The 25,235-nt window shown below is 41.9% G+C and overlaps 1 protein-coding gene across 1 annotated transcript in view; it reads left to right on the top strand.

Moving 5' to 3' along the window:
* Positions 1-25,235, top strand: part of LOC126482010 (venom carboxylesterase-6-like) — a 143,308-nt gene that overhangs the window by 69,484 nt on the left and 48,589 nt on the right. Inside the window, exons 6-9 of the mRNA XM_050105978.1 lie at positions 838-1,003; positions 9,259-9,443; positions 9,564-9,690; positions 22,099-22,270. Of these exons, the coding sequence (XP_049961935.1) occupies positions 838-1,003; positions 9,259-9,443; positions 9,564-9,690; positions 22,099-22,270 (650 nt within the window). The remainder of the gene's footprint in view (positions 1-837; positions 1,004-9,258; positions 9,444-9,563; positions 9,691-22,098; positions 22,271-25,235) is intronic.

Raw genomic sequence — 25,235 nt, 5'->3', positions numbered from 1 at the left:
AGTAGTGGACTGTTGTAACCTTTCGGGAAAAATATTATTTTACGAATTATTCTATCCCTGCTTACACTTTCAATAACGTCAAGTTGATATGATTTATTACCATGTGAGCAAACATCTTTTACCGTGTTCTACAGTTAAGACTTCAGTTTTTATTTGCGACATTGTCTTGCAGCAAGAATTTTTATATAGTACAACAGATGTATCTATTCGGAAGTTACACGTGTGTCACGTACTGACCCAGTTTCAGACTGGAAGACTTGGATTACTACGAAGTTTCGAGAATTTGTCCCCTCTTAATCAATATTGACTGTTGTTAGAATATTCATCCGAATGACATCGTATGAAGAAAAGAAAAATGATTTTTATTTTGTGGTTTGTATGTTACGTTATCTTATAATGAAGGAAATTTTTGTTCCAACTAACAGTATTAATTCCTAAATGATACATACAAGGAGATAATTATGTAGTTTTATTTAAAGTATGAAACTATCAAGTCATTGTGCATCGTTGCAAGGTGATCTGGGGACTAGCTGAAAATAACGCAGATAATTTCGGTATTTTACGAAACTCTTCTTCTCTCTGTCTGTGTATTTGCTGTCTTTACCTCTCTGCCTGTCTAATCCCTCTTTCTGTTACCTCTCTTTCTCCCTATTCCCGCACTATCCATAGTTTGATTAATCTCCTTCGCTGTCTGCCTTCTCTGTTACACACACACACACACACACACACACACACACACACACACACACACACACACACACAAACAGGAATTTGCTGCTACAAAACAAATACGCCGGCGAACACTCGATATATTGGGTACATGTGGTATTTGTGCAGGACAGAGGGACACCGTTCGCGCCTACACTGGAGCCTTTCATGCCACGTAACCGCACGCTGCGCTTCAACACGACGGAGAAGATGATCGAGTTCTCGGTGGTCATAAAAGAGCAACGTTCCTGGATCATAGGCACCAACAGCCGCGACGGTCTGGCCCAGGCGTCCAGTAAGTTCTATGCTTCTTCTGTCCCTGGGATTGTAGTTAAGATCCAATCTTAAGGTTCTGCTGTCAGTACAGTGACGCAATAAACTAATACAGTACTTGCAGAACAGGTAAATATTCTTAATTGTTCCCCGTATATCTTCAGAAACCCGTCGTGCAAGACCTAACTTGAAGTAAAGTAAACTGCAGACTAAATTGAAGACTGCCAATTCTTGCCCGTCTGCAGTGAATATACAAATTTTTCTGTTCTTCCGTCCTTAGAGACCCGACAGACTAAACTTTCAGCTGCATAAGATGTTACGCCAAAAATACTGTAGTGATTCGGTAAATGGAATGCAGAACTGAGAAAACATCATGTACAAAATTTTCAGAGTTTCTTGTTTGTTATCTACTTCTTCCCTCTACAGTGACTTGAATCAGAACTCTCTGAGTGTGGTGCAACGCTGTAAAAATGTGACACAACAGTGAATGTGTTTATGTAACAAAATCGAATATATTACTCTCTATATATAAAAGAAAATGTCCCGACTGACTCTCTGACTTATCATCGCTCAGCCCAAACCATTAACGACAGAAACTTGAAATTTGCAGAATGTGTTGATCTTCCACTGTCTGTGTCGTTTAAGAAGGGATTTTACGAAATTCAACCCCAAACGGGGTGAAATAGGGGATAAAGGCTTTTTGAAAATATTTCCTTTTTATGGCAATTTTGAAGCTTAAATTATGAAAATTGGTATTTGTTTTTTAGTCAGAAATAAAAAAAAATACGTGTTCCAGCCGTTTCGGTATTTTAACCCCCATGGAGGTAAAACAGTCGGTGCATGTTTTTCTTTAAAATACATTTTCATTAATGAACTACTAAAGCATTTTAAAGCTACATCTATGAAAATTGGTATTTGACTTCTCGCTTATAAATAAAAAAAAACTTGTTTCATTGTTTTTGGCAAGTCAGCTCTCTAAGGGAGTGAAACAGTGTTTGAAAGGTTTTATGAAATTGTTGTTTCATGAAAGCATTTTCAAAGCTAAATCTATAAAAATTTGTACTTGGCTTCTCTGTTAGAATTAAGAAAATACACATATCACTGTTTTTGGAAATTCGGTCCTTAAGGCGATGAAATTGAGGATGAAAATTTTTTAGAAATGTTTCATTACATAAAAATTTTTTAAGGCTAAATAGATGAAAACTGGCATTTCACTTCTCGGTTTGATATAAAAAAATATGTGTTTGGGAATGAAGTTTCTATGGAAATGTCACCACAAGAACGCAAAAGGTATGATTAACAAAACCCTTGGATTCCAGCTAACAGAACGGCTTTTTCATTAGTACATTCAGAAGAGATCATGCTTCTGGGGCCTTAACTTACGTGGAAAATTTAGAAGTTGTAGCAATATGTGAATAACATAAAAAATTCTGTTAAGGAAGGAAACAGTAGGTGCGGACGATAAAGTATATCCGAGCGAAACAGGGGGTGATTAGCTAGTGAAATAAATTTTGATCAAATACGCAAATGGATGTAAAAGTACGGCGTTATTGCAGTAGGATGGTGTTATATGCACAGTTCAAGTAAGAAATGGCGTATAGTTTCTCTCTGGGAACACTCTGATGGCGCACTAAAGGCAGAGTGAGTAACTATAGGTGGCAGCTCGTGTAATGAGTTCCAAAGAATGAAAACACAACCATTGTGAAACTTTCTCTTCAGTGGTATCTGCTAGGATATCTATCTACATTTCGCTGAAATCCATAGTAGTACTAATAAGGTAGGTGTATCAAATAAGACCCGATTTTAAATAAAGCCCTCTCCTGGTAATTCTGATGTATGAGGGAGACTTGGAAGGTGGCAGCAAAAGCACTCGACGGCACTGGTATACCACTTCAGCTGTGATTCATGTCCTCTCATTTTTTGTTGTTGCTTTTAAGTGCTATTCTTGACTTTTTCAGATATTTAGCATAATTTGTATGTAATCGCCTATATATATCTTCCATCCTATTCCCTTGAACCATGGACCTTCCCGTTGGTGGGGAGGCTTGCGTGCCTCAGTGATACAGACAGCTGTACTATAGGTGCAACCACAATGGAGGGGTATCTGTTGAGAGGCCAAACAAACGTGTGGTTCCTGCAGTGGGGCAGCAGCCTTTTCAGTAGTTCCAGGGACAACAGTCTGGATGATTGACTGATTTGGCCTTGCAACATTAACCAAAACGACCTTGCTATGCTGGTACTGGGAACGACTGAAAGCAAGGGGCAAGGGGCAACTACAGCCGTTATTTTTCCCGAGAGCATGCAGTCTACTGTATGGTCAAATGGTGGTGGAGTCCTCTTGGGCAAAATATTCTGGAAGTAAAATAGTCCCCCATTGGGTTCTCTGGGCGGGGACTACTCAAAAAATGTTGAAATGTGTGTGAATTCCTAACTACTTAAGTCATCGGTCCCTAGACTTACACACTATTTAAATTAACTTAAACTAACTTGTGCTAAGAACAACATACACACCCATACCCGAGGGAGGACTCGAACCTCCGGCGGGAGGGGCCGCGCAATCCGTGAAATGGCACCTCAAACCGTACGGCCACTCCAAGCGGCGGGGACTACTCAGGAGGACGTTGTTATCAGGAGAAAGAAAACTGGCATTCTGTGGACTGGAGTGTAGAATGTCAGATCCCTTAATCGTGCAGGTAGGTTAGAAAATGTAAAAAGGGAAATGGATAGGTTAAAGTTAGATACAGTGGGAATTAGAGAAGTTCGGTGGCAGGAGGAACAAGGCTTGTGGTCAGGTGAATGATGATGATGAAATCCCATACTCCAAGGTACATAGGGAACGATGCGAGAGACCTACACCGGCTGTACTAGACAAGGCCCCAGTGGAGGTGGTTTGCCGTTACCTTCCTCCGACCGAAATGGGGAAGAATGATGATGATGAAGACGACACCCAGTCTTCTTGAGGCAGGAAAAATTCCTGACCCCGCCGGGAATCGAGCCTGGGATTCCGTGTGCGGGAAGCAAGAATGCTACCGCAAGACCACAAGTTGTACAAACTCAAATAGGGGTAACGCAGGAGTAGCTTATGAATAGGTAGGAGCTTGGGTAAGCAACTACGAACAGCATAGTGAATGCATTATTGTAGCCAACATAGAATTGAAGCCCAGGCCTACCACAGCACTACAAGTTTATATGCCAACTAGCTCCGCAGATGACGAAGGGATTGAAGAAATGTATGATGAGATATAAGAAATTATTCAGATAGTCAAGGGAGACGAAAATTTAATAGTCATGGGGGACTGGAATTCGGTAGTAGGAAAAGGAAGAGAATGAAAAGTTGTAGATGAATATAGGATTGGGAGTAAGGAATGAAAGAGGAAGCAGCCTAGTAGAATTTTGCACATAACGCAAACACTTGGTTTAAGAATCATGAAAGAAGGTTGTATACATGGAAGAGGCCTGGAGACACTGGAAGGTTTCAGATAGATTATATAGTGGTTAGACAGAGATTTAGGTTGGTTGATTGGTTTGGGGAAGGAGACCAGACAGCGTGGTCATCGGTCTCATCGGATTAGGGAACGAAGTCGGCCGTGCCCTTTTGAGAGGAACCATCCCGGCATTTGCCTGGAGTGATTTAGGGGAATCACGGAAAACCTAAATCAGGATGGCCGGACGCGGGATTGAGCCGTCGTCCTCCCGAATGCGAGTCCAGTGTCGAGAGATTTAGGAACCACGTTTTAAATTGTAAGACTTTTCCAGGGCAGATGTGGACTCTGACGACAATCTATTGGTTATTAAGTGTAGATTAAAACTGAAGAAACTTGTAAAAAGATCAGCATTTAAATGAATAATATTAAAACAGTCTTCAATAAGACAAGTAAGCTACGTGACCAGGCTGAGTAGTAATGCGCACATTCTTGTAGAACACAACATAAATGAACTCCAGAAGCGCACTATATGGCATGCGGAAGGTAACTTCCCCCTGTAACGTATTCCCAGTTTGAATGCGTTGCATTTGTCAGTGTATTTTTAGTAGCGGGAGTATGGAGAGACGTGTTCTAGTGCTATGTCAACGTGAGTTAAACAGTGTGCAGCTATCTAATTTTTAACTGCTGAGAAAGTGATTCTAGTGAGATTCATCGTCGTTTAAAGACTGTTTGTAGTGACGGTGCTGTTGCTAGGTCTACTGTAAATCGATGGATAATAAAATTTCGTGACTGCAAGCCACGAAAAGCAATAGTTGTTGGTGAAACATGCAGCGGATATCCGATCTATGTCACAGACGATAAACATCGCAAACTCGTCGATCATATGATTCAAAGTGGTCGGCGAATCACTCAAAAGCGTTTCGCAAACCATATTAGAATATCCAAGGAATGCGTCGGCTTCACTATTGAACAATTAGGAAACCTGAAGTTTACTACCCCGATCTTGCACCGTGCGATTTTTATTTCCTTCCTCTACTCAAGAGAGACTCAAGTGATCATTACACTTCGGCCGTTGAGGTGGAAGGCAGCTGCCAAGTTCTGCATTCGAAAAACGTCCGAAGAATTTTTCGGTGACGGAATGAAAAATCCTGTTACACGCTGGGAGTAATGTGATAGTCTTAACGGCGACTATGTTGAAAAAATAAATATATGATTTTGTAACTTATGAATTTGATTTTAATGTACTTTTTCCCGATTTTCTAATTGTTTTTGATCGTGTTCCAAGTGCATTTGATCGTTACTTTTCAGAACAATGACTGAGACTTTTTCTTCAGCGCCATCCTGATGTCGAAAAAATGAGTGCTCAGGTGATGAATTTGGACACATCTTCCCCAAATTAAACAAATTATGGTTTCAGATTACTTTGAAAAACAATTGAAAAATGTGATTCTTGATAAATTTTATGGAAAAACATCAAAATGTATACAATATGAATGAGAGAAATTGACGATTGCCGCGGCACAGCCAAAATGAAGTGTTTGCCGGGAAGGGAGCAAGACGATTTCATATTATTGCTCATGAACACGCTTAGAATGTAACAATATAACTATGCGAAAATAATGTGCGCCAGAATACCGAACTCCTGATTAATTTAATCTGAGAGACTCTTTTATGTTCTATTTCTATAATAATTTAAAGCATGGAGCTTACTAAGTAGACTCTTTGGACCTTATTTAGAACCAGAGATTTTAATAAGATCACGTTGACGACTAACTTATTTACATCAGTAAAAAATATGAAATTTTTAATTTTCCTTGTTATTCTCTAATAAAGAAATGAATTGACTTTCTAGTACCATGTATAGCATTTCCCTGTATGCCCAAATTAAAAATGAAGAAACTGTTGAACCTTGAGTGGTCGTTAACTGATACACATACCTTACAGTGGTTTTCAGACCACCTTTTATTTTTTGCTTGAATACGGATTATCAGATAACATGATATCTGGATGTGCCAAATAAGGGCAGTCGAGCTACTAATGTATAGGTATGCAGTATGAATTCATAATCTGACTCGCTATCAGTCTCTACTTGATGCGTGCACAAAATCAATACAGTGGTCTCTCGAGCACATGCTATTTTTCGTTTTTGAATTCTACCTCTGAACTTTTTTTGGTTATTGAAGTCTATTTCCGAACTTTGTTCAGCTTAGAGTGGATCTTCCCATACCTTGTCCCGCCTCCCTCTGAGACTATAATTTTACTGTGATTCTTCAGTTTCTCCCGGCGCATTTGTTCTCGAACAGTCCACGTGTGTACTGCCGGTTCATAATGTCCAACGGGCACAATATTTCGGCGACCAGACACGTCACCATCGTTAGCGCACCTGACGATGGCGACATGGCTGATCGCCGAAATATTGTGCCCGTTGGACATTATGAACCGGCAGTATACCCGTGGACTGTTCGAGCTATAATTTTACTGTTGGGGTTTGTGGCAACCATAAGACCTCCTTCCGCAAATCGAAGGATTACAGTCCGCTGGGAAATTGGAATGGTTGCCTTTGGGGTGAGTTGCCTTTGGGAGTGTTTAACACTGATGTGTCAAACTATATAGTGCCGTTTGGTTCTTATAAATTGTGGTATTAACAAAAAAAAGTGCCATTTACTGTCCACTTTCTGTGTCTATGACATGAGTATTATGAATAGCGAGACTGACAGGCTATCGTGAAGAATGGCCTTGCCTTGAAGTAATTTTTGTATTATGATACGAATGAATTTTTTTGTGTGGGTTTATATGGACCCTGGCTCTAGGAAAAGTAGGGCACCAGAGAGTGCTCCGATTGAGAAGGATATAAAAATGTTCAACCTATATATCGAACAAGGTATGATACGAAAAAATAAAAGATTCAAGTGTGGGATTACAATACCGGGTGGAAGTGTATCAGTGAAAAGATTCGCTGACGATATTACTATCTTCAGTGAAGATGAAGAAGAATTACAAAATATATCAAATAGAATGAAGAGTATAATGGCTACAGAATACGAACTGAGTGTAAATCGAAGAAATGGAAAAGTAATGAGAAGTGACAGAAATGAAAAGAGCGAGAAGCTTAACATCAAAATTGGTGATCAGGAAGTAGAAGAAGTTAAGAAATTCTGGTACCTAGGCAGCAAAATAATCCATGCTAGACACGGCAAGGATGGCATAAAAGATACTAGCCGAGGCCAAGAGGGCGTTCCTGGCCAAAAGAAGTCTATTAGTATAAAAAATGGTTCAAATGGCTCTGAGCACTATGCGACTTAACATCTGAGGTCATCAGTCCTCTGGAACTTAGAACTACTTAAACCTAACTAACCTAAGGACATCACACACATCCATGCCCGAGGCAGGATTAGAACCTGCGACAGTAGCGGTCGCGCGGTTCCAGACTGAAGCGCCTAGAGCCGCTCGGCCACACCGGCCGACTCTATTAGTATCAAACAGAGTCCTTAATTTGAGGAAGAAGTTTCTGACAATGTAAGTTGAGAACACAGCATTTTATATAATGAATCACGGACATGAGAAAAAAGGGAATGAAAGGGAATCCAAGCGTTTAAGATGAGGTGCTATAGAAGAATTCTGCAAATTAGGTGGACTGGTAAGATAAGGGGTAAGGTCAGAATCGGCGAAGAAAGTAACATATGAAAAACGCTAACAAGAAGAAGCGACATGTGCTAAGACATGAGTTAAGACAACAGAGTATACCTTCCGCTCTACTAGAAGGAGTTGGAGGGGGTAAAAACTGTAGGGGAAGACAGAGATTGGAATATATCCAGAAAACAACTTAGGAAGTTGGGTACAAGAGCTACTCTGAGACGAAGAGGGTGGCACAAGAGAGGAGTTTGGAATTCGTTACTAAAAAAGAAGTGAATATTTTCTTTTAATGAGAGTCTAGCATCAATTCCGTGGATTTAATGACTATCCCGTTCGTCAGACATAAAGTAATTCAAATAATAGCGTGTTAAACAACAAAAATTTGTACTTAGTCAGTAAAAGCAGTGCCTGCGATAGGAAATGTTTCGATTTCGTATCGCTACACAGCAAACAATTTAATCTGTCAGAATATTTCAATAGTGTATCAGTGAGAAGTTTGTGGCACAACTTGACCAGAAGAAGGGATCGGTTGGTAGGACATGTTCTGAGGCATCAAGGGATCACCAATTTAGTATTGGAGGGCAGCGTGGAGGGTAAAAATCGTAGAGGGAGACCAAGAGATGAATACACTAAGCAGATTCAGAAGGATGTAGGTTGCAGTAGGTACTGGGAGATGAAAAAGCTCGCACAGGATAGAGTAGCATGGAGAGCTGCATCAAACCAGTCTCAGGACTGAAGACCACAACAACAACAACATCAGTTTTGTGCGTACGGAAAAAAGGTGCTACTGATTTAAATACCAGAACGTTTCCTGACAACTTGTGGAGATATTTTATAAGTGTGTCTGATAGCGCAAGGAAACAACTACGTACGGTTTTGCGTCATGTACATTCATAACCAGAGATGTATCCCGATTAATGTTAAATTTTGCTTTATTCTCGTAGCTGGGCTGTAAAAGTGACGAATCGATACAACTTTCTGACGGCTGTCATGATGTGAAATAAACTGTTCCTAAAATCAAATAGACTCTAATTTTAGTTTCACTTACGTTTAATAACAATCCTCTTTTTGTATTTTACGGTGCAGCGTGGGAATGCAGAATTTCAATATTAGTTCATCTGCATCGTTTAGCCTTCTTAGTCCACTGAAAAAAATGTTATTGTATTTTCTGGAATTTCGTACCGAGGGACTTAAATTAGTCTGGTGCGTTTTTCGGCAGAGGTGCTGGAGTCTCCTGAACTGATGCAGAAACTCAACGACGATCCAGAAACAGAACTTCCCAAATATTTGGGCATCGTCGTCGAGGGTGAACCAGAAATGATGGCGAAAATAGGAAGGCGTGCTTGGGAATATTATTTTGGAGACGAGAAGCTCACCAAGGACAACATAAACCTGTTGGTGGAGGTAAGCGGATCAATAAAGAACATAAGTTAATGTAAAAGATTTGTTCAAACTGCAGTGAGGACTAACTGTGTAACTGTTGTATAAAAGTGTCAGATTCACAGCAGATGCTGCGCTTTTCAGATGACGGGCGACTTCAACACGTTTCACGGCGTGTCGAGGAGCATCGAACTGCACACTCTCCACACGTCGCTGCCGATGTTCGCGTACCACTTTGACTGGAATGGTGACGGCGACTCCGGCAGCCAGGGTAATTTCATACCAAATGATTTCTTCTCAGTATTTATACTGAGTAGTAACTGCTCTCTCAACCCAATGAGTCTGGTTTAAGAAAGATTCCGTAACGCAATTTCCGTAATGATTTGTAAATCCTAAAATGTGTGAGTGTACTTCAACATTTCAAGCCAAATTTCGGATATGCATTGCATATCCTTTTCAAGGTAACCTGCAGATGCTTTAAGTTATTGCTAAAACATCAGTATTTCCTTTTTTAACTATATCAAAAATATTTTTTTGGCAGGGTACGCTAGTAATCATTTGTAACGAGAAAAGCCTTCAATAAATTTCATAAGTCACATTTCTTCATACAAATGCATTTTATAATTACAAGTAAATACTTAAGAAATAAGCCAGAAAGCAGCAAAATAGTACCAGTGCGTCTTTCCAACATTTTCTGCGGTCAATGTGGTGCTCTGTTTACACTGTATTTAATGGTGTTCCATTTTATATTCTAGAAAAAATGTGTCGAATTAGAAGATTCTGTCATCAGTCGAATATCATCTTGCACTACCATTATTATTGCTACAAGTTTCGACTGTTACATCTGACACAAGAGGTTTTTCACTTACAGTGCCTTGTGTCTGACAAAGGTTAGTAACAATCGACACCGATAGTGCAGGAAAGATCTTCACAATAGCTGATGAGAGTGCCAGAAGACTTTCGACAAATAGCTCTTAGTTGAGTGGCATGAGCTACTGAAAACTTTTCGATGTCAGAAGTTAAAGATGGGGAATTTGGATTGGTGGAAAGGAAGCAAGAGATGGCGTTGTGGTGTAGGCGGAATAGAGGATTTGGCTGCAACCTGTGGGCAGAATCATTTCGTAAATTGCTTAAAGTGATTAGGGAAGCTACAGAAAACCTAATAATTATAATCAGATGGGATACTGAAGCTCTCCCATCGCAAATGAAGGTCTTCTCTCCTTCATGTCGTGTTTGATGATTATAGGTAAAATAGCGTGAATTTAAACACAATTATATCTTAATATTTTACAGTAATGTATGTTCTATCAAAGCAAGAGAAAAAAGCAGTGTTGGAACTGCAGGGAAAGAACGTTTTATGACGTGTTACCATGAAAAGGTACTGGATTAAAAAAAGTACAAAACAACAATAGTCATCGATATTTTTCAGTTTTATTTACGCCAAGAGTCCATAGTTAGTCCGCCCCGATAGCTGAGTGGTTGCCGACACGGCGTATTCGGTCAGAGGGTTTAGCTATTCTCTGTAATAAAAAAAACTGAGTGAACGGATCAACGAACAAGCAAAAAAAGTGTCATAGGACGTCCGCCACGAACAAAGTCAACGTGCAATGTAGAACAAAATGAGATTAAAAAAAAAAAAAAGTGGTCAGCGCGGCGGTCTGTCAAGCCAAGGGGCCCGGGTTCGATTCCCGGCTGGGTCGGAGATTTTCTCCGCTCAGGGACTGGGTGTTGTGTTGTCCTCTTTATCATTAGAGTGTCGCCTTGCGCGTCGAGCGAGCAGGTCGTCGATAACTTCCGGCTGTGCCGCAGCGCCGCTTGTGTCGAAGCTACTCAGTCTTGTTGGTGTATCGGCCGGAGTCACATCGTAGTTGCGTAGCGAAGTTTGTTGTCATTTTCCTCTTGGCGGCGGTGTTTTCTGCCCGCGCCATGGTGTCTGTCGAGTCTCCTAAATCTGTTCCTCGTCGAGCTACTGTTCGTTTCAGTTTTGACAAGAGTACGCGTCGTGTTCAACCTGGCTCCTTAGAAATTGAGGATTGGTTGGCTGATGTTAGCCGCGTTACACCTGATCAGGTAGATACTGCTTACTTTGATTCTGATTTGTATGCATTCTTTGTGAAGTTTCATGATCCCGTTCAAGTAGAAAGACTTCTCTCCCGGGTTGGTTCTAAAGTGTTGTTTACACATCGCGATGGTTCTGTTAGTCAAGTCCTCCTTGAAAATGCGGCATTCGAGTATACTCCGGTTAGAATTTATAACCTTCCTCCTGAAGTGGACGATTCATTTCTTAAAACAGCGTTGCTTCCGTTTGGAATCATACGGCATATTCGATGGGAACGCTGGTCAGCACAACATCGCTTCTAGTGTTATAATGGTATCCGGACTGTGGACGTGTGCGATAAAAAGAATATTCCTCCCCACTTAACTGTTTGTGGTTACCGCATCCATGTTACGTATACAGGGCAAGAAGGAACTTGTTTTCTCTGTAACGAAAGCGGTCATCTCAGATCTGACTGCCCGCGCTGTACTACTGTTCTGACGTCGTCTTATCAAAAACGTCTTCCTTCAACGTTAGCATACATAATAACTTCGCAGTCAGCTGTCAGTCAGACTCCAGCTTTTAGCGATGTAGGGGCAACATTACAACCTACTCCTCGCGAATTTCCACCGTTACCGACGCGTACCAGTGTGGCTTCTGTCCACGAGGGGACGACGGCTCCTGCAGCGATCGTCAAACGCCGGCGGACTGAGGATGGTACAGATTTCGAGACGTCCCACTCCAGTCTCGTTCTTCTGACACGGCGTTGACAAGGGTGCACCTTCTGGCGGTAATGCGTTGTCCACTGACGTTAATTGTCATTCCAGTATTACTAGAAAGAATGTAGCTGCTTCTGTTGATGTTGAAATGTGCGTTCAATCCGCGTCCCCCACTTCACCCGTCGACGTGACGGTTCCCGTGGGTTCCGTTTTTCCCGCAGAGACTCGCCTGCCGGCCAGCCTTTACAGTGTTCTAGTGCAGTACTACCCCTCCTCCACCCTGAGACGGTCGAGCAACAGGATTCTACGGGTTCTCTTCCTGATGTTCAGGAGATGCCACCCGACAACGGCACTGCATTACCTGTCTCTTCTGTACCTGATTTGCTGTTGGTCGTTCCGAGTTGTGTTCCCCGATTTCCGATAAGTGCGGTTACGATGGCTCCTCTGTGAAATCGGAGCTTGACGTGCTCTCAACCCCTCCTCATCAAGAGTGTATATTTTCACGGAGTGGTGTGAAACAGCGTTTTCAACCTGCCCGTGCCGCGGCGCGTCGTAAAAAGAAAAGCGAGGATTCCTCGGCGTCAGATGGGGAGGACTAACATTATTCCTTCTTTTCCCCGCCTCCGGACGTTGGGGAGCGACGGACGTGATAGTGCTTTTTCTTTAATGTTGTTTTATTGACCTTACAAGTGTTGACGGATGCAGGCGTATACATTTCTAACCCTCAATGTTAATAGGATACATTCCCAATTACGGCTTGCTACGTTACGCCAGTTTATTTACGATTCCCAAGCAGATATCGTGTTTTTACAAGAGGTATTATTTGATGTGTTTTGTCTTCCTGGATATTCTATGTTTTTCAATGTCGCGCCTGAAAATTCTACCGGTATGGCTTTGCTTTATCGAGATGGAATGCCGCTGACGGACTTCGAAACGTTAGATGATGGTCGCGGTATAGGCTGTAGTTTTTATGACCTCACCTTAATTTTTCTTTACGCTCCGTCTGGATCCGTTCGTTCATCCGATCGCGCGCGATTCTATAATGAAGAAGTTGTTTATTTAATCCGACGGAACCCGCGCATGGTTTTGTTAGGGGGCGATTTTAACTGCGTCTTACGCCGTGTTGATCAGACCCCCAGTTATACATTTTGTCGTGAATTTAATGATATGGTGACGTCCTTGCATCTCCAGGATGCTTGGGTTTGCAGATATCCTACATTGGTGCGGTTTACGTTTTTTACAGCTACTTCAAGTAGCCGATTGGACCACTTTTATGTGTCTGCCCCCATATGCAGTCAGCTGCTGTCGATTGATGTAATTCCTGCCAGTTTCACTGATCACTGTGCTGTTTCAATGACTTTTAACCACGTCCCGCAGCGGTTCCATCTCTCGCGCCCTTTATGGAAGCTAAACACTCTACATCTCACGAGCCCCTCTCTGGAAGGCATCATCGCAGACGTATGGCGGCGGACAACCCAGTCCCAGACGCGTTATTCCTCACTTCTCGAATGGTGGGTTACCTTTGCTAAACCCCGGATTCGAAATACACTCGAGCATTTTAGCGCTGAAAAGGAGGCTGAACGAAGGCGCACTAGGGAATTTTATCATGCAGTCCTTCGCGATCTTTACAATAGTGCTCGTGATGCTCCCTTGAGAGTCGTAGACGTCCACCGTGTGAAGGCAAAACTTCTCCAACTCAAACGTAGGCAAATGGATGGGGTCCAACTGCGTTCCCATCCTCGTTCAATCGTACAGGATGAGTTGAACTCTATCATCTTCTCCGGCGTCACAAGCGATCTCAAAGGACGTGTCCTTCTACCATTCGTTCTCTAGATGGGCGTGAGTGGTCCTCCCAATCTGATATCATGAGCGAACTTTGCCAGTATTATTCCGAGCTTTATACTGAAGTGGATCCATACGGTCCACCGTCTGTTGATTTCACCTCCCTCCTTGATTGTGTTGTTACACCAGCTCTCCTGGAAGAGTTTTTCTCTGTATTCCATCACGATGATATACTTGATATTGTGGCTCGTTCTCCCTCCCACAAATCACCTGGCCCCGATGGCCTTCCCAAAGAGTTTTATATTCGATTTTGGCCCTTAATAGGAGATACGATAACATCCATAGTGAATGAAGTGTTCCAGGGAGGCTTTCTCCCGCCCAGTTTTAATGTTGCTAAATAAGTCCTGATTCTCAAAAAGCCGGGACGTTTGCGTGTGGATCAGGTCCGTCCAATAACCCTCTTCAACTATGATTATAAAATAGTGGCGCGAGCGGTCAATAGCCGACTATTGGTATTGTTGACCACCATCATCGCGTCTTCAAAGTTGTCTTCCGGGTCGTAGTCTCCTGACTCCCGTTGCTGAATGTCGAGACTTAATTTCGATTGCTTCCACCATTCCCGTTCCAAGCGCTTTGCTTTTCATTGATTTTCACCAAGCGTTCGACCGCGTCAATCGTGGATTCCTTATGCGAGTATTGACGACTGTTGGTTTTAACAATGCTGCACGACGCCTATTTAGCTCTCTAATAACTGGTATTCGAGCGTCCATTGACGTAAATGGCAGTCTTACTTCCCCAATCGCGGTGTGTCAGGGCGTCCTTCAAGGAAGTCCATTATGAATGTCGCTCTACGTGCTGTTTCTGGAACCATTATTGCGAGCTATAGCTGCTCGTTTGAGTAGCTGGTGGCTGCTGGGAGAAAGGTTTACCGTCCGTGCATGTGCTGATGACGTTATGGCTCTTCTCCGTACCCATGATGATGTACCACTGCTGATGGTAGTTTTGGATGCCTTTTGTCGTCTTACGGGAGCGCGGGTTAATGACAGAAATGTTGTTTACTCAGTTTGCTAGGATTTGACGCTGTTGAAATTCCATGGGCTTCGAAGGTCCCCGATATCGATCGTTGGGAGTTATAATTGACAGCTGTCTGCCAAAGATGGCTACGATAAACTGGAAGTCTGTTACGGATAATATTCAGGGTGCAATCATCGAACACGAGCGTCGCTCCCTCTCACTTCTTCATAAGGTTCGGGCCATGGAAACGTTTGTGTTAAGTAAGGCTTATTTTATTGCACAAATCTTTCCTCTTCTTGCGATAGTAGCCCGCAGGCTGCAAAGTTTAACTGGCAGGTTTGTCTGGCGCCACTCTGTATTTCGCGTGCGTTATGGGGTTATGGCACGGCCCCGTTTGCAGGAAGGTTTGGGCATCCCTGATATTCGGGTTAAGGCGTGTGCCTTATTCATCCGTCGCACCGTGTTAACATGTCAACGCGCCACCCCCCCCCCCCCCCCCAGTCATTTACAGCTCGCCTTAATGACTGTATCCGAGCGGAGAGTTTAACACCTCCAGATGATATTGGTAGGATTAGTTATAAATTAAAGCACGTCAGGGAATTTTTTCTTGAGGTCAGTTATTTAGGAGTAAATATGGTTTCCCAAGCGAATCTCTCCCAAAAAATGCTGTTAAACCGCTGGTCAGTTCCTTATAGTCTTCCCTCTGTGGAAGCCCTGTCGCCAGAAACGAACTGGAAGATTGTTTGGTCTCCCGATTTTCCCGATGGAAGTGGCGTCCTCTTGGTACCAAGTTGTTCATGATATTGTACCTACCAACGTGCGACCTTTTCGTATTGGCCTCAGTGTAACGGATCGCTGCAATCGTTGCCATGAAACTGATACATTATCTCATCGGTTGATTTCCTGCGGTCATGACCATTGGCTTCAACGACAACTGGCTTTTCTCCTCAGGACGTCGGTGGCCGCTATTTCGGGGGAGATTCTCTTGTGTCCCGACTCAACCTTCTTTCCTCGATCGAAGAACAATACCGTCATGTGGCTTGTAGGCCATTATGCCCACTACGTGATGGTAGTGGATATGACGCAGATCCGTGTACCTTCTCCCACTATATGGCCACCGCACACTGGACGTGGCTCCGGATGCCCCATTATCGTGAATTTTTTTCTAATATGTTGTATTTTGTTTTTCATCGCCAAGGTGTTGGATGAGTTGCCATGCCCCCCTTTTTTATTTTTATTTTTTATTTTTGTGAACCTTTCTATGGATTTAGATGTTCCACGATGTAGATGTGGCCGAAGAAAGAAGTGTGGGAACGTTAAAATTGACGCCCCATTCCTTCCGATACTTTTTCTGATTTCACATTTGTTTTTGCCGCAATGACTTATTTTGTCTTATTAAAATTGATTGCCTTCAATACGTGTTCTGGAAAAAACGAGAATATTTCTGTTTTTTGAAGGAATACACTATCATTGGAGTGTATATTTCGGTGTGTTTCCTGTGTACAAAAAAAAAGAAAAAAGCTGAGTTGTTATCGTTGTTGGGTGAAATGCAGGGGATCCTAGTTCGATTCCTGGTACTGGCAGGGATTTTTTTTGGGTAAAATCTGAACATGGTGCACTCAGCCTCGTTACGTCAGCTGACCGATTAGTAACGGCTCCGGGTCTTCTAACCCGACAATGACCGGTGTGCTGACGCCTTCCCTCCTTACCGCGTCCAAATGGCACCAGTGGCACTTTTACGCCAAGATGTATTTCAGGTCTTCAACCAATTGAAATTGGCTTAATATAGATACATCGTAAATATAAGTATCAACTGCATTTTGTATGCCTCAGCTGTCTCATTTTGTTTCAAACAGCTGCTTATTATTTAACGCCTGTACAAAGTCTGCACTTATACACACGACGCCACGTGAGGTGACGCAGTTGTTAGCACACTGGACTCACATTCGGGACGACGAGGACTCAAACTCCCGACCGGCCGTCCTGATGTAGGTTTTCCGTGATGTCCCTAAACCGCTTCAGGCAAATGCTGAGATTGTCCCTTAGAAAGGGCACGATCGAATTCCTTCCCTATCCTTGCCTAGTTCGATGGGACCGCTGTTTGTTTTGTTGAAAATGGTGCTTAACTTAAAAACAGTTTTGAATTGCTGTCACATCTTCGAAACAACCATTCCAAAAACGAATTCAAGGAATCCAGATACTGACGGCTTCATATATGCAAGTATCAATATATTTGATTGTATGTACACGAAGTGCATAGAAGACTGAAGACAACATTAATGAGATGCCGAAACTGGTCGTCTAAATAAAGTAAATTCTGAAAATATACGGCTGTTTGATGATTTTCTTTGGTAAAGACTTTGAACATGGCTGACGTTTAGCAACCTTATTTAAGTTTTAATGAAGAATAAAATCAGCCAATCGATTGCAAAGATTTTATTGCATTGACCTGGTTTGATACCGACTAAGGGGTTTTTCATCAGAATAAGTTACAGTTACCTACAAAACGTTTTTAATCAGCGCAAGAGAATAACAAACTTCTCAAAAATCTTAAGTAGCACAAGATGTATTAAAAACAGAACAGGTATTACTTACATAGCACGGGGAGGTAGTAAATCCAAATGAGCTGAACTGCTCATGTCAAATAAGTACTAATTTTCTTATTAATGAATATCTACAATTGTTATTTTAATACGTCTTGTGCTACTTAAGGTTTTTAAATGACTATTCTTCCCCTTCGTTGATTTGTAGACAACTATAACTCATTCTGAAGAAGATATCCTTAAATCGGTATAATCTACATATACATGGCTACTCTGAAAATCACAGATCTGGCAGAGGTTTCATCGAACCACCTACACCATATTTCTCTATTATTCCACTCTCGAATAGATCACGGAAGAGACAAATACCTATATCTATCCATACAAGCTCTGTTTGCGCAGGTCGGCGTGAACAAAATATTTTCGAATTCGGGGAAGAAACTTGGCGATTGTTATTTCGTGATAAGATCCCACCGCAACGAGAAACGCATTTGCTTTAATGATGTCCACCCGAAATCCTATATGATGTCCGTGAAACTCTCTTCCATATTTCGCTATAATATAAAACGTGTTGTCCTTCTTTGAACTTTATCTGGTCTGGTAAGGATCCCACATTGTACAGCATTACTCCAAAAGAGGACGGATAAGCGTACTGTGGGTAGTCTCTTCAGTAAATCCGCCAATAAAAAGCAGTCTTTGAGTTGCCTTTCCTACAACATTTTTTATGTGCTCTTTCCCAGTTAAGTTGTTCGTAATTGTAGTTCTAGATACTTTGTAGAATTTATGGCCTTTAAATCTGATTAGTTTATAGTGTAACCGAAGTATAACGGATTAATTTCCCACTGATGTGGATGACCTCTCACTTATCATTATTTAGGGTCAACTACCAGTTTTAGAATCATACAGATTTCTTTTCGAAATCGTTTTGTAATTTGTTTTGATCTTCTGATGACTTTATTAGACGATAAACGACAGTATCATCTGCAAACAGCCTAAGACGGCCGCTCAGATTGTCTCGTAAATAGTTTATATAGATAAAGAACAGCACAGTAACTACAGAACTACCTTTGGGAACGCTTGAAATCACTTCTGTTTCACTCTACGACTTTCCGTCAACTGTGACCTGTCTGACAGGAAATCACGAATTCAATCGCATAGCTGAGACTATCGAAAGTAAGTCAGTGCAATCAAATCATTGTGCAAGCGGTTGGCTGCTTTAATCTTCATTAAAATATTGACTTATGAAGCTTTTTATGGATTCACTTCTACATGGGAGCTGTTTGTTAACCCTGGAACGTCTGGGTGAAAGTTTCTATCCGCGCCTTGGGTAGCATCTCTTCCGTCACCGTCTCTACAGCATCTCGTCTTTCTGCTGTGAGTGTCTGACCATGAACTGCAAGTTTTGTCTTTGACGTAACCCTACAAAATGTCTGGAGAACGTGGTAGTTGACCCATCACTCTGAAAAGATTTAATCCAAGATCTGGAGAACAAATAACCCCAGTGTGGCGGTGCACCATCTTGTTGAAACACTACCCTACGTTTGAATTTCTTGTGGTTTAGGTGCAAGAGAACATGCTGAAGCGTTTCCATTAATAACTTCATGAGTAAAGCTACCATTTTCAACAAACCGCATAGTCCTATACAGCAAATTATGTTAGAAATGTACTTTTCTAATCAATATGTTTTTGGATGTTCCTCCTGTAATAGATGCAGACTGAAAGATGCATTGAAAATGCAATCGGTGTGCTCGTACTGACAATAAATATTAGTTTGGTGCATAGGTTGGTAGCATTTTTCCATAAGATACACATAACACATAACATAAACTTTAGTCATCAATCATATATTCTTCTACATTATTTTCAACAGTTTACCAAGGCTGAGGTAACTTTTAGATTCCGCGACTGTAGAAATAACGTCTTCTTGAGGCGAAGAACACGCCGAGCCATGTTCAGAAGGTGTTTTCACCCGGAAAGAAAGTTGCTTGATGATTGTCCGATTGCTATCGGAAAAGGTGAAAATCCGAGGCCGCAAGATGAAGTTAATAAAGTCGGTGCGGACTGACGTCCCAAGAAAACTCCTGTATAAGTGTTTTTCTCGGTCTAGCGGAATGTGGGCGAGCGTTTTAGTGGAGTAGCATCACTTTACGCAGTCTTCCTGATCGTTGTTCTTGGATAGTGTCCGCTATACATCTCAGTTATTGACAATGTCAGTAGCGATGGTTACACCTCGACGAAGCAATTCATAGTACATTACACTGTTGCTATTCCAGCAGATGCATAACATTATCTTTTGTGGATGCGTGCAGGTCTTTGTACGGGAATTTGTTGCTTTGATTGGACTCAACCATTTCTTTATTTTCCTTACCTTTCCTTAAGTTAGCATAAAGACACAATTTCTCGTCACCATTAACGATACGGGATAGAAATGGTTGGTGATGTTCACGAGCCAATTGACGACGAGCTAGCAGAAATGCACATGTGGCCACCAGCTGATTTCTGTGATTTTGGCTTAGAGCATGAGGTACTCATACACCCGATTGTTGAACATTCCTTATTGAACACAAATGTCGCACGATGATGGAATGATCATTATTCATGACATTTGCCAGTTCTCGAGTACAGTGACGTGATTCATTGTGGATAAATACTTTTAAACTATCTTTATCAAACCCTTAAAGTCTTCCTGACCTTGGAGTGTCACTAATTTCAAAAAGATACTCCTTAAAACGAGAAAACGATGTTCTTTCCGTGCTGTGTCTAGTGGCATTATCCCCATATACAGCGAAAATGGTTCTGACTGCCTCTGCTGCTGTTATCCCTCTATGGGCACTTCATTTTCTAGCAGCCACCATTTCCATTCGCTGCCTCCATATGACAAAATGACAATATATAAACTCAAGAAGGAACAGCGAAGTACAAACAAAAAGTTACAGTCAGTAAATAATCCCACAGCAACCTGAATACCAACGTCCGAAACAAAAACGCTACGAACTTATGCGCCAACCAAGTATGTGACTATATCAGTTCGACTGAAGACTGGTGAAGGACTGCAGCGTGTCTTGGTAAACACTTTTGTTAAAGAAAGAGAAGGTACCCGTGTGACTTATTTCTTCAGGTAATTTAATCCTCAGGTACAAAGTTCAGCCACCACTAACACAAATAAAAATGAAAAACTAAACAACTTGTTCGAAAAACGGTTGAGAAAAGATGTGTATGGGGAATACTTACCAGCGTTGGACACACGTTAAAGCATATGATAAGGCACTGAGAAACAGTTAACTTGGTAATGGAGGGTAAAAATGCAGGGACGTACAAAGTGTACAGTATGTAAAACAAATTACTGACGATGCTCCCTGCAATGTGTACGGAGAGATCAAGAGAGCGACACGTATTAAACAAGAAAGGCACCAGCAACTAATCTGTTTTTGAAGTAACGTAAAAACTGGAAATTTGTCGTAAGGACTGTGGTCATCGATCGTTAGGCTTACACACTAATTAAACTAACTAACGCTAAGGACGACGGGGGGAGCCGCGCGAACAGTGGCAAGGCGCCCAAGACCTCACGGATACCCCGCGCGGCTATGTAATGAAAGATTGCGTTACTAACTTCTCGTACGATGTAGATTTTTATCTTCACGGGTGTATATAAGCTAGCCAAATTTGGTAACTAAAGTTCCTGTGCGATTGAGAAAAATACAATAACGGAGCATGAAAAAAAAAGCACGGTGAAGTAAAGATTATAAATGAAAGGAGTTTAATTCGTGTAATATGCAGAATATACATTGTATTAGTACTTTATCATAACTGCATGGTGAAGCACCTATGGACAAGCTGTCTCGGACAGTAATGTCGATACCACGTACAGGATCCTCTAAAAGCAATGTAATACTAAATAGTGTATAGAGACGATCGTATTAGTTTGAATGCTATCTTGGAAGTTATTGCCCCACGCTACATTTCTTGTAGCCGGCATTGACTCACTTATGTTGATGGTATGCAGATACGATCAGACGACTTCCTACCATGTCCGGGTTAGAGCATAGTATACATTAATTACATAAAGAAAACAAAATTATTCTCGTAATTTAAGAGAAACCTTTGAGAATAATAGCGACAATGTTACTACTCTAACACTAAATTTCAACTAGGTCATGTTCAGCATAATTAACCTACATGGCTGCAGTTCAAGAGGCAAAGTCATGCGAAGTTGCGAAGTCTGCAGGTATTCGTTGTTATTCAAGGTTTGTCGGAAAATTAATTCACGAAGTTCACAAACCAATAGCTTTTACAGCTGGGAAACATCTATACACAACGTTCTTAATCACATTATATCCTGTTTTACCGCTATTATTATTATTTAAAGTTAATGGCTTATTTGCTTTTCTTTTGATGCCGTAACAACAATCAAAGTAAGATTTACGTCTTTAACACTTTTTTAAAACGACGTAAATAACAAACATGTCACTGGTATTTATGAGTTAAGGTGACCGAAGGTAAACAAATAATTAAATACATTCCTTCAATCCACGCATGAAACGTTATGCGCAGTAACGGACTTTATTTAAAACAAATTTAATTTACAGGCGAATGTATACAAGAAATTGCAAAATATTTCTTTCCAGGACTACCAGAAGATTACGACTTCCGGCTGATGCTTCCAAAGACGGTGGACGGAAAGAAGACTGAATATACAGAGAAGGAACAGAAATTCGCCGAAAGAATGCTGCACATTATATTGAACTTTGCGCACGAGGGGTAAGCTGAATGTCACAGAATGTCTCCTGTACTGCAGTTCTTCACTTCCTTCTTGGTAGTGGGATAGTCCTTTTCATCTGAAAGAATATCCGTTGGTAATACATTCCAGGACGGATTTGTCCACAGCAGAACTTTGTTACTCTTATTCCAATGCTGTTCATTCGCTATTCCCACCTTAATATTTTCTCGCTAGAAGTGATAGTCTCTTAGACTGAACACTTTCCTTGAAAAGACTGTGACGCTAAATTTACTCGGCCAGAGCAAGACTAGATTTTTCAATATTCATCGTGTCCATAATTAAAGTTGCAGTTCCAAAACGCTGTAGAAAGGAATCACTTCTCAGAATGACATCAAATTTGAATAGCATATCACTGACGCAGAGGGAAACGCCATGAAAAACGTGGGAATTTGAAAAAAGAATAACGACAATTTTACTAGTTGATGGCATTGTAAGCGTCATAACGTAATTGGGGTTGGTTACAAACGACGGATGAATCGCAATACGATGGTAATGGCTTTAATTACACATTACACCACCCATACTGTTAGATGTGAATGACTGCACAAGTTCGGCAGTCGACAGCTGCGGCACTGTTAGTTAGGTAAGACCATCCACCACGACACGGCCGTAACACGTCGGATCGGAAAAGTCGGTTTTAATTGTCCTCAGACCGAAAACCACATAAGAAGCAAAATTACACCGCTATTTAATTGTCTTGGAGCCAAAAACTGCTTAAAAAGCAAATAGATACGCGTTTTTAATTACCCTGGGACCAAAAACCGCACAAAAAGCAAAATAACATCGGTTCCCAAGTGACTGGCGCAAGACAGGTTCGATATGCTTTCCAGCGTTTTCTGAGACAGGTTGAAATCGAGAACCAGCATGTTCCAGAACATATCGGAGTATCTCTGGTGTCACTTTCAGAAAGCGTTGTGCAGCGCATGTCCTTCAGTTGAGGTACGTTCCTAATTGGAGCACTGAACGCAACATCTTCCAGATAAACCCACAGCTAGAAGTCACACGGACTAAGATCAGGTAATATGGACGGCCAGGCTTCAGAAAAATGATCATTGATAATTCTAGCATTTCCGAAGTGCCCCTGCAGCAGCCGCTTCACTGGCTATGCAGTATGCGAAGGCGCTCCATTTGGCATAAAAATGATCGCACTCATACACGAAGGGTTGGAATGACATTGGTGTACGAAAGACTCTCAGAGATTTTACCAGTGACGGACAGGTAAAAAGACCCTCAGGTCTCTTCTCCTCCACAAAATACGGCCCTACGATAAACAATGACGTCAACCCGCACCATACAGTTACCTTTGCGCAAGAAAGTGGTGCAGTTTGATGTGCCTGTGAATTTTACGTTGCCAATATTCTTCCCTTGGAGATGCAAATGAGCTTCGTCTGTCCACAGAATGTTCCATGACCATTCATTGTCCACTTCCATGCGAGTTAGAAATTCCACAGAGAACGTTTGTCTTGGTGACAGATCAACAGCAAGCAACTCTTGTACATGGGTGATTTTGTACGTATAGCAGTGTAGGATGTTTCGGAGAATTTTATGCACCATGCTTACAGGCACGTCCAGCGTACGGGCAGTTCCCCGTGATCTGCATGTTTGTAAAGCAGTGCTCCACTCCTCCTGCAATGTTGTGTCCACACCTTCGATAGACGACGGGACGACGGATCAACTGCTTCCTTCCCACTGCCACATTGCGCTCCTCGTATTTTGTAATCATTTTCTCCAGACCCTCGCAGAAATCGGAACAATGCTTTCTTTTTCGTACTGTTGGGTGTTCGGAACTTCTGCAGGGCTACTTGCGCGATCCCTCATGGAGACAGTCATGTTAGGCATCTTGGACACAAACTGAGAAACAGCAGTGTGCCGCGCGTCTGTTAGCATGTATATTCTGACGCTTACAGTACCATCCATCGGTGAAATTTTCGTTAATTTTTTGTGTTCCATAATATTTTCCCTTGTGTCAGTAACATACTGGTCAAATTTGACGTCATTCTGACTAGGTTTCTCTTTCTATAACGTTTTCGAAGTGGAACTTTAATGATGGACACTCTTTATATCAAACAGATTAGAATGTCCAGTAAATTTAGGTGTAACAGTCTAAATCCTTGATACCTGGACACCTGTTGCTCTTATACGTCTTCTAATCACTGTGAGATCCATGGCGATATCCTGATCCTCATCTCCCCTCCCCTGTCCTCAGCCCGGGCTCCCTCTTCCCCTCCCTTCCATCCTGTTTTTCCCCACATACCCTCTCTCTGCCTCCCTTCTCTCCCCTGAGTCCTTATTGCTCTCCCCTCCACTGCCTTTCCCACTCCTTCTCGCATCCGCCCAGCCCCCCCCCCCCCTTTTTTCTATGTACCCTTCCTCCCGCGGGTTCAACTATTTTTCTTTTCCTCTCCTTCCTCCCTTTTCCCCTTCATAGATCCCCCCCCCTCCCACCCCATCTGCCGCTGTGTCGCCTCTACAGTGCTGTTTTCCGTGAGTGTTCAGTGTTGTGCGTCCCCTGTCAGTGTTGCGAACAGCCACCATACTGTCGCTAGTTGTGTTTTTTTATCTCGTGCGAACAGAAACCAGACTGTCGCCGTGTTCTTTTATTTTTGTAATTGTGTCTGTCTACTTATTGTGTATCTTCATCCGCATCGTCACCGCAGTGTTTTTGTGTTTTAAATCCCACAACTTTCCGCCATTTTACAGTTTTTTTTACAATGTCACCGTTTTATCGCCTGTTTTTCTTGTTTGTTTATATTCTCATTATGTTTTTTAACTTTTCTGTAGGCTATAGAGCAGCATATTACGCTGCTGCCAGCCCGCTCCCCCCCCCCCCCCCCCCCCACTCTGGGGGGGATCGAAATGCAATTCAGAAACAAACACGGCAATATCCATTGTCGTTTAATGACAGTAATAGAGCAGCGCTCGTATGAAAGTCACTTGTTCAAATTA

This window comes from Schistocerca serialis, chromosome 5 (genome assembly GCF_023864345.2).
Source record: "Schistocerca serialis cubense isolate TAMUIC-IGC-003099 chromosome 5, iqSchSeri2.2, whole genome shotgun sequence".
Classification (NCBI taxonomy): domain Eukaryota; kingdom Metazoa; phylum Arthropoda; class Insecta; order Orthoptera; family Acrididae; genus Schistocerca; species Schistocerca serialis.
The sequence above is the reverse complement of the archived record's forward strand: the minus strand, read 5'-3'. Positions and strand labels throughout refer to the sequence as shown.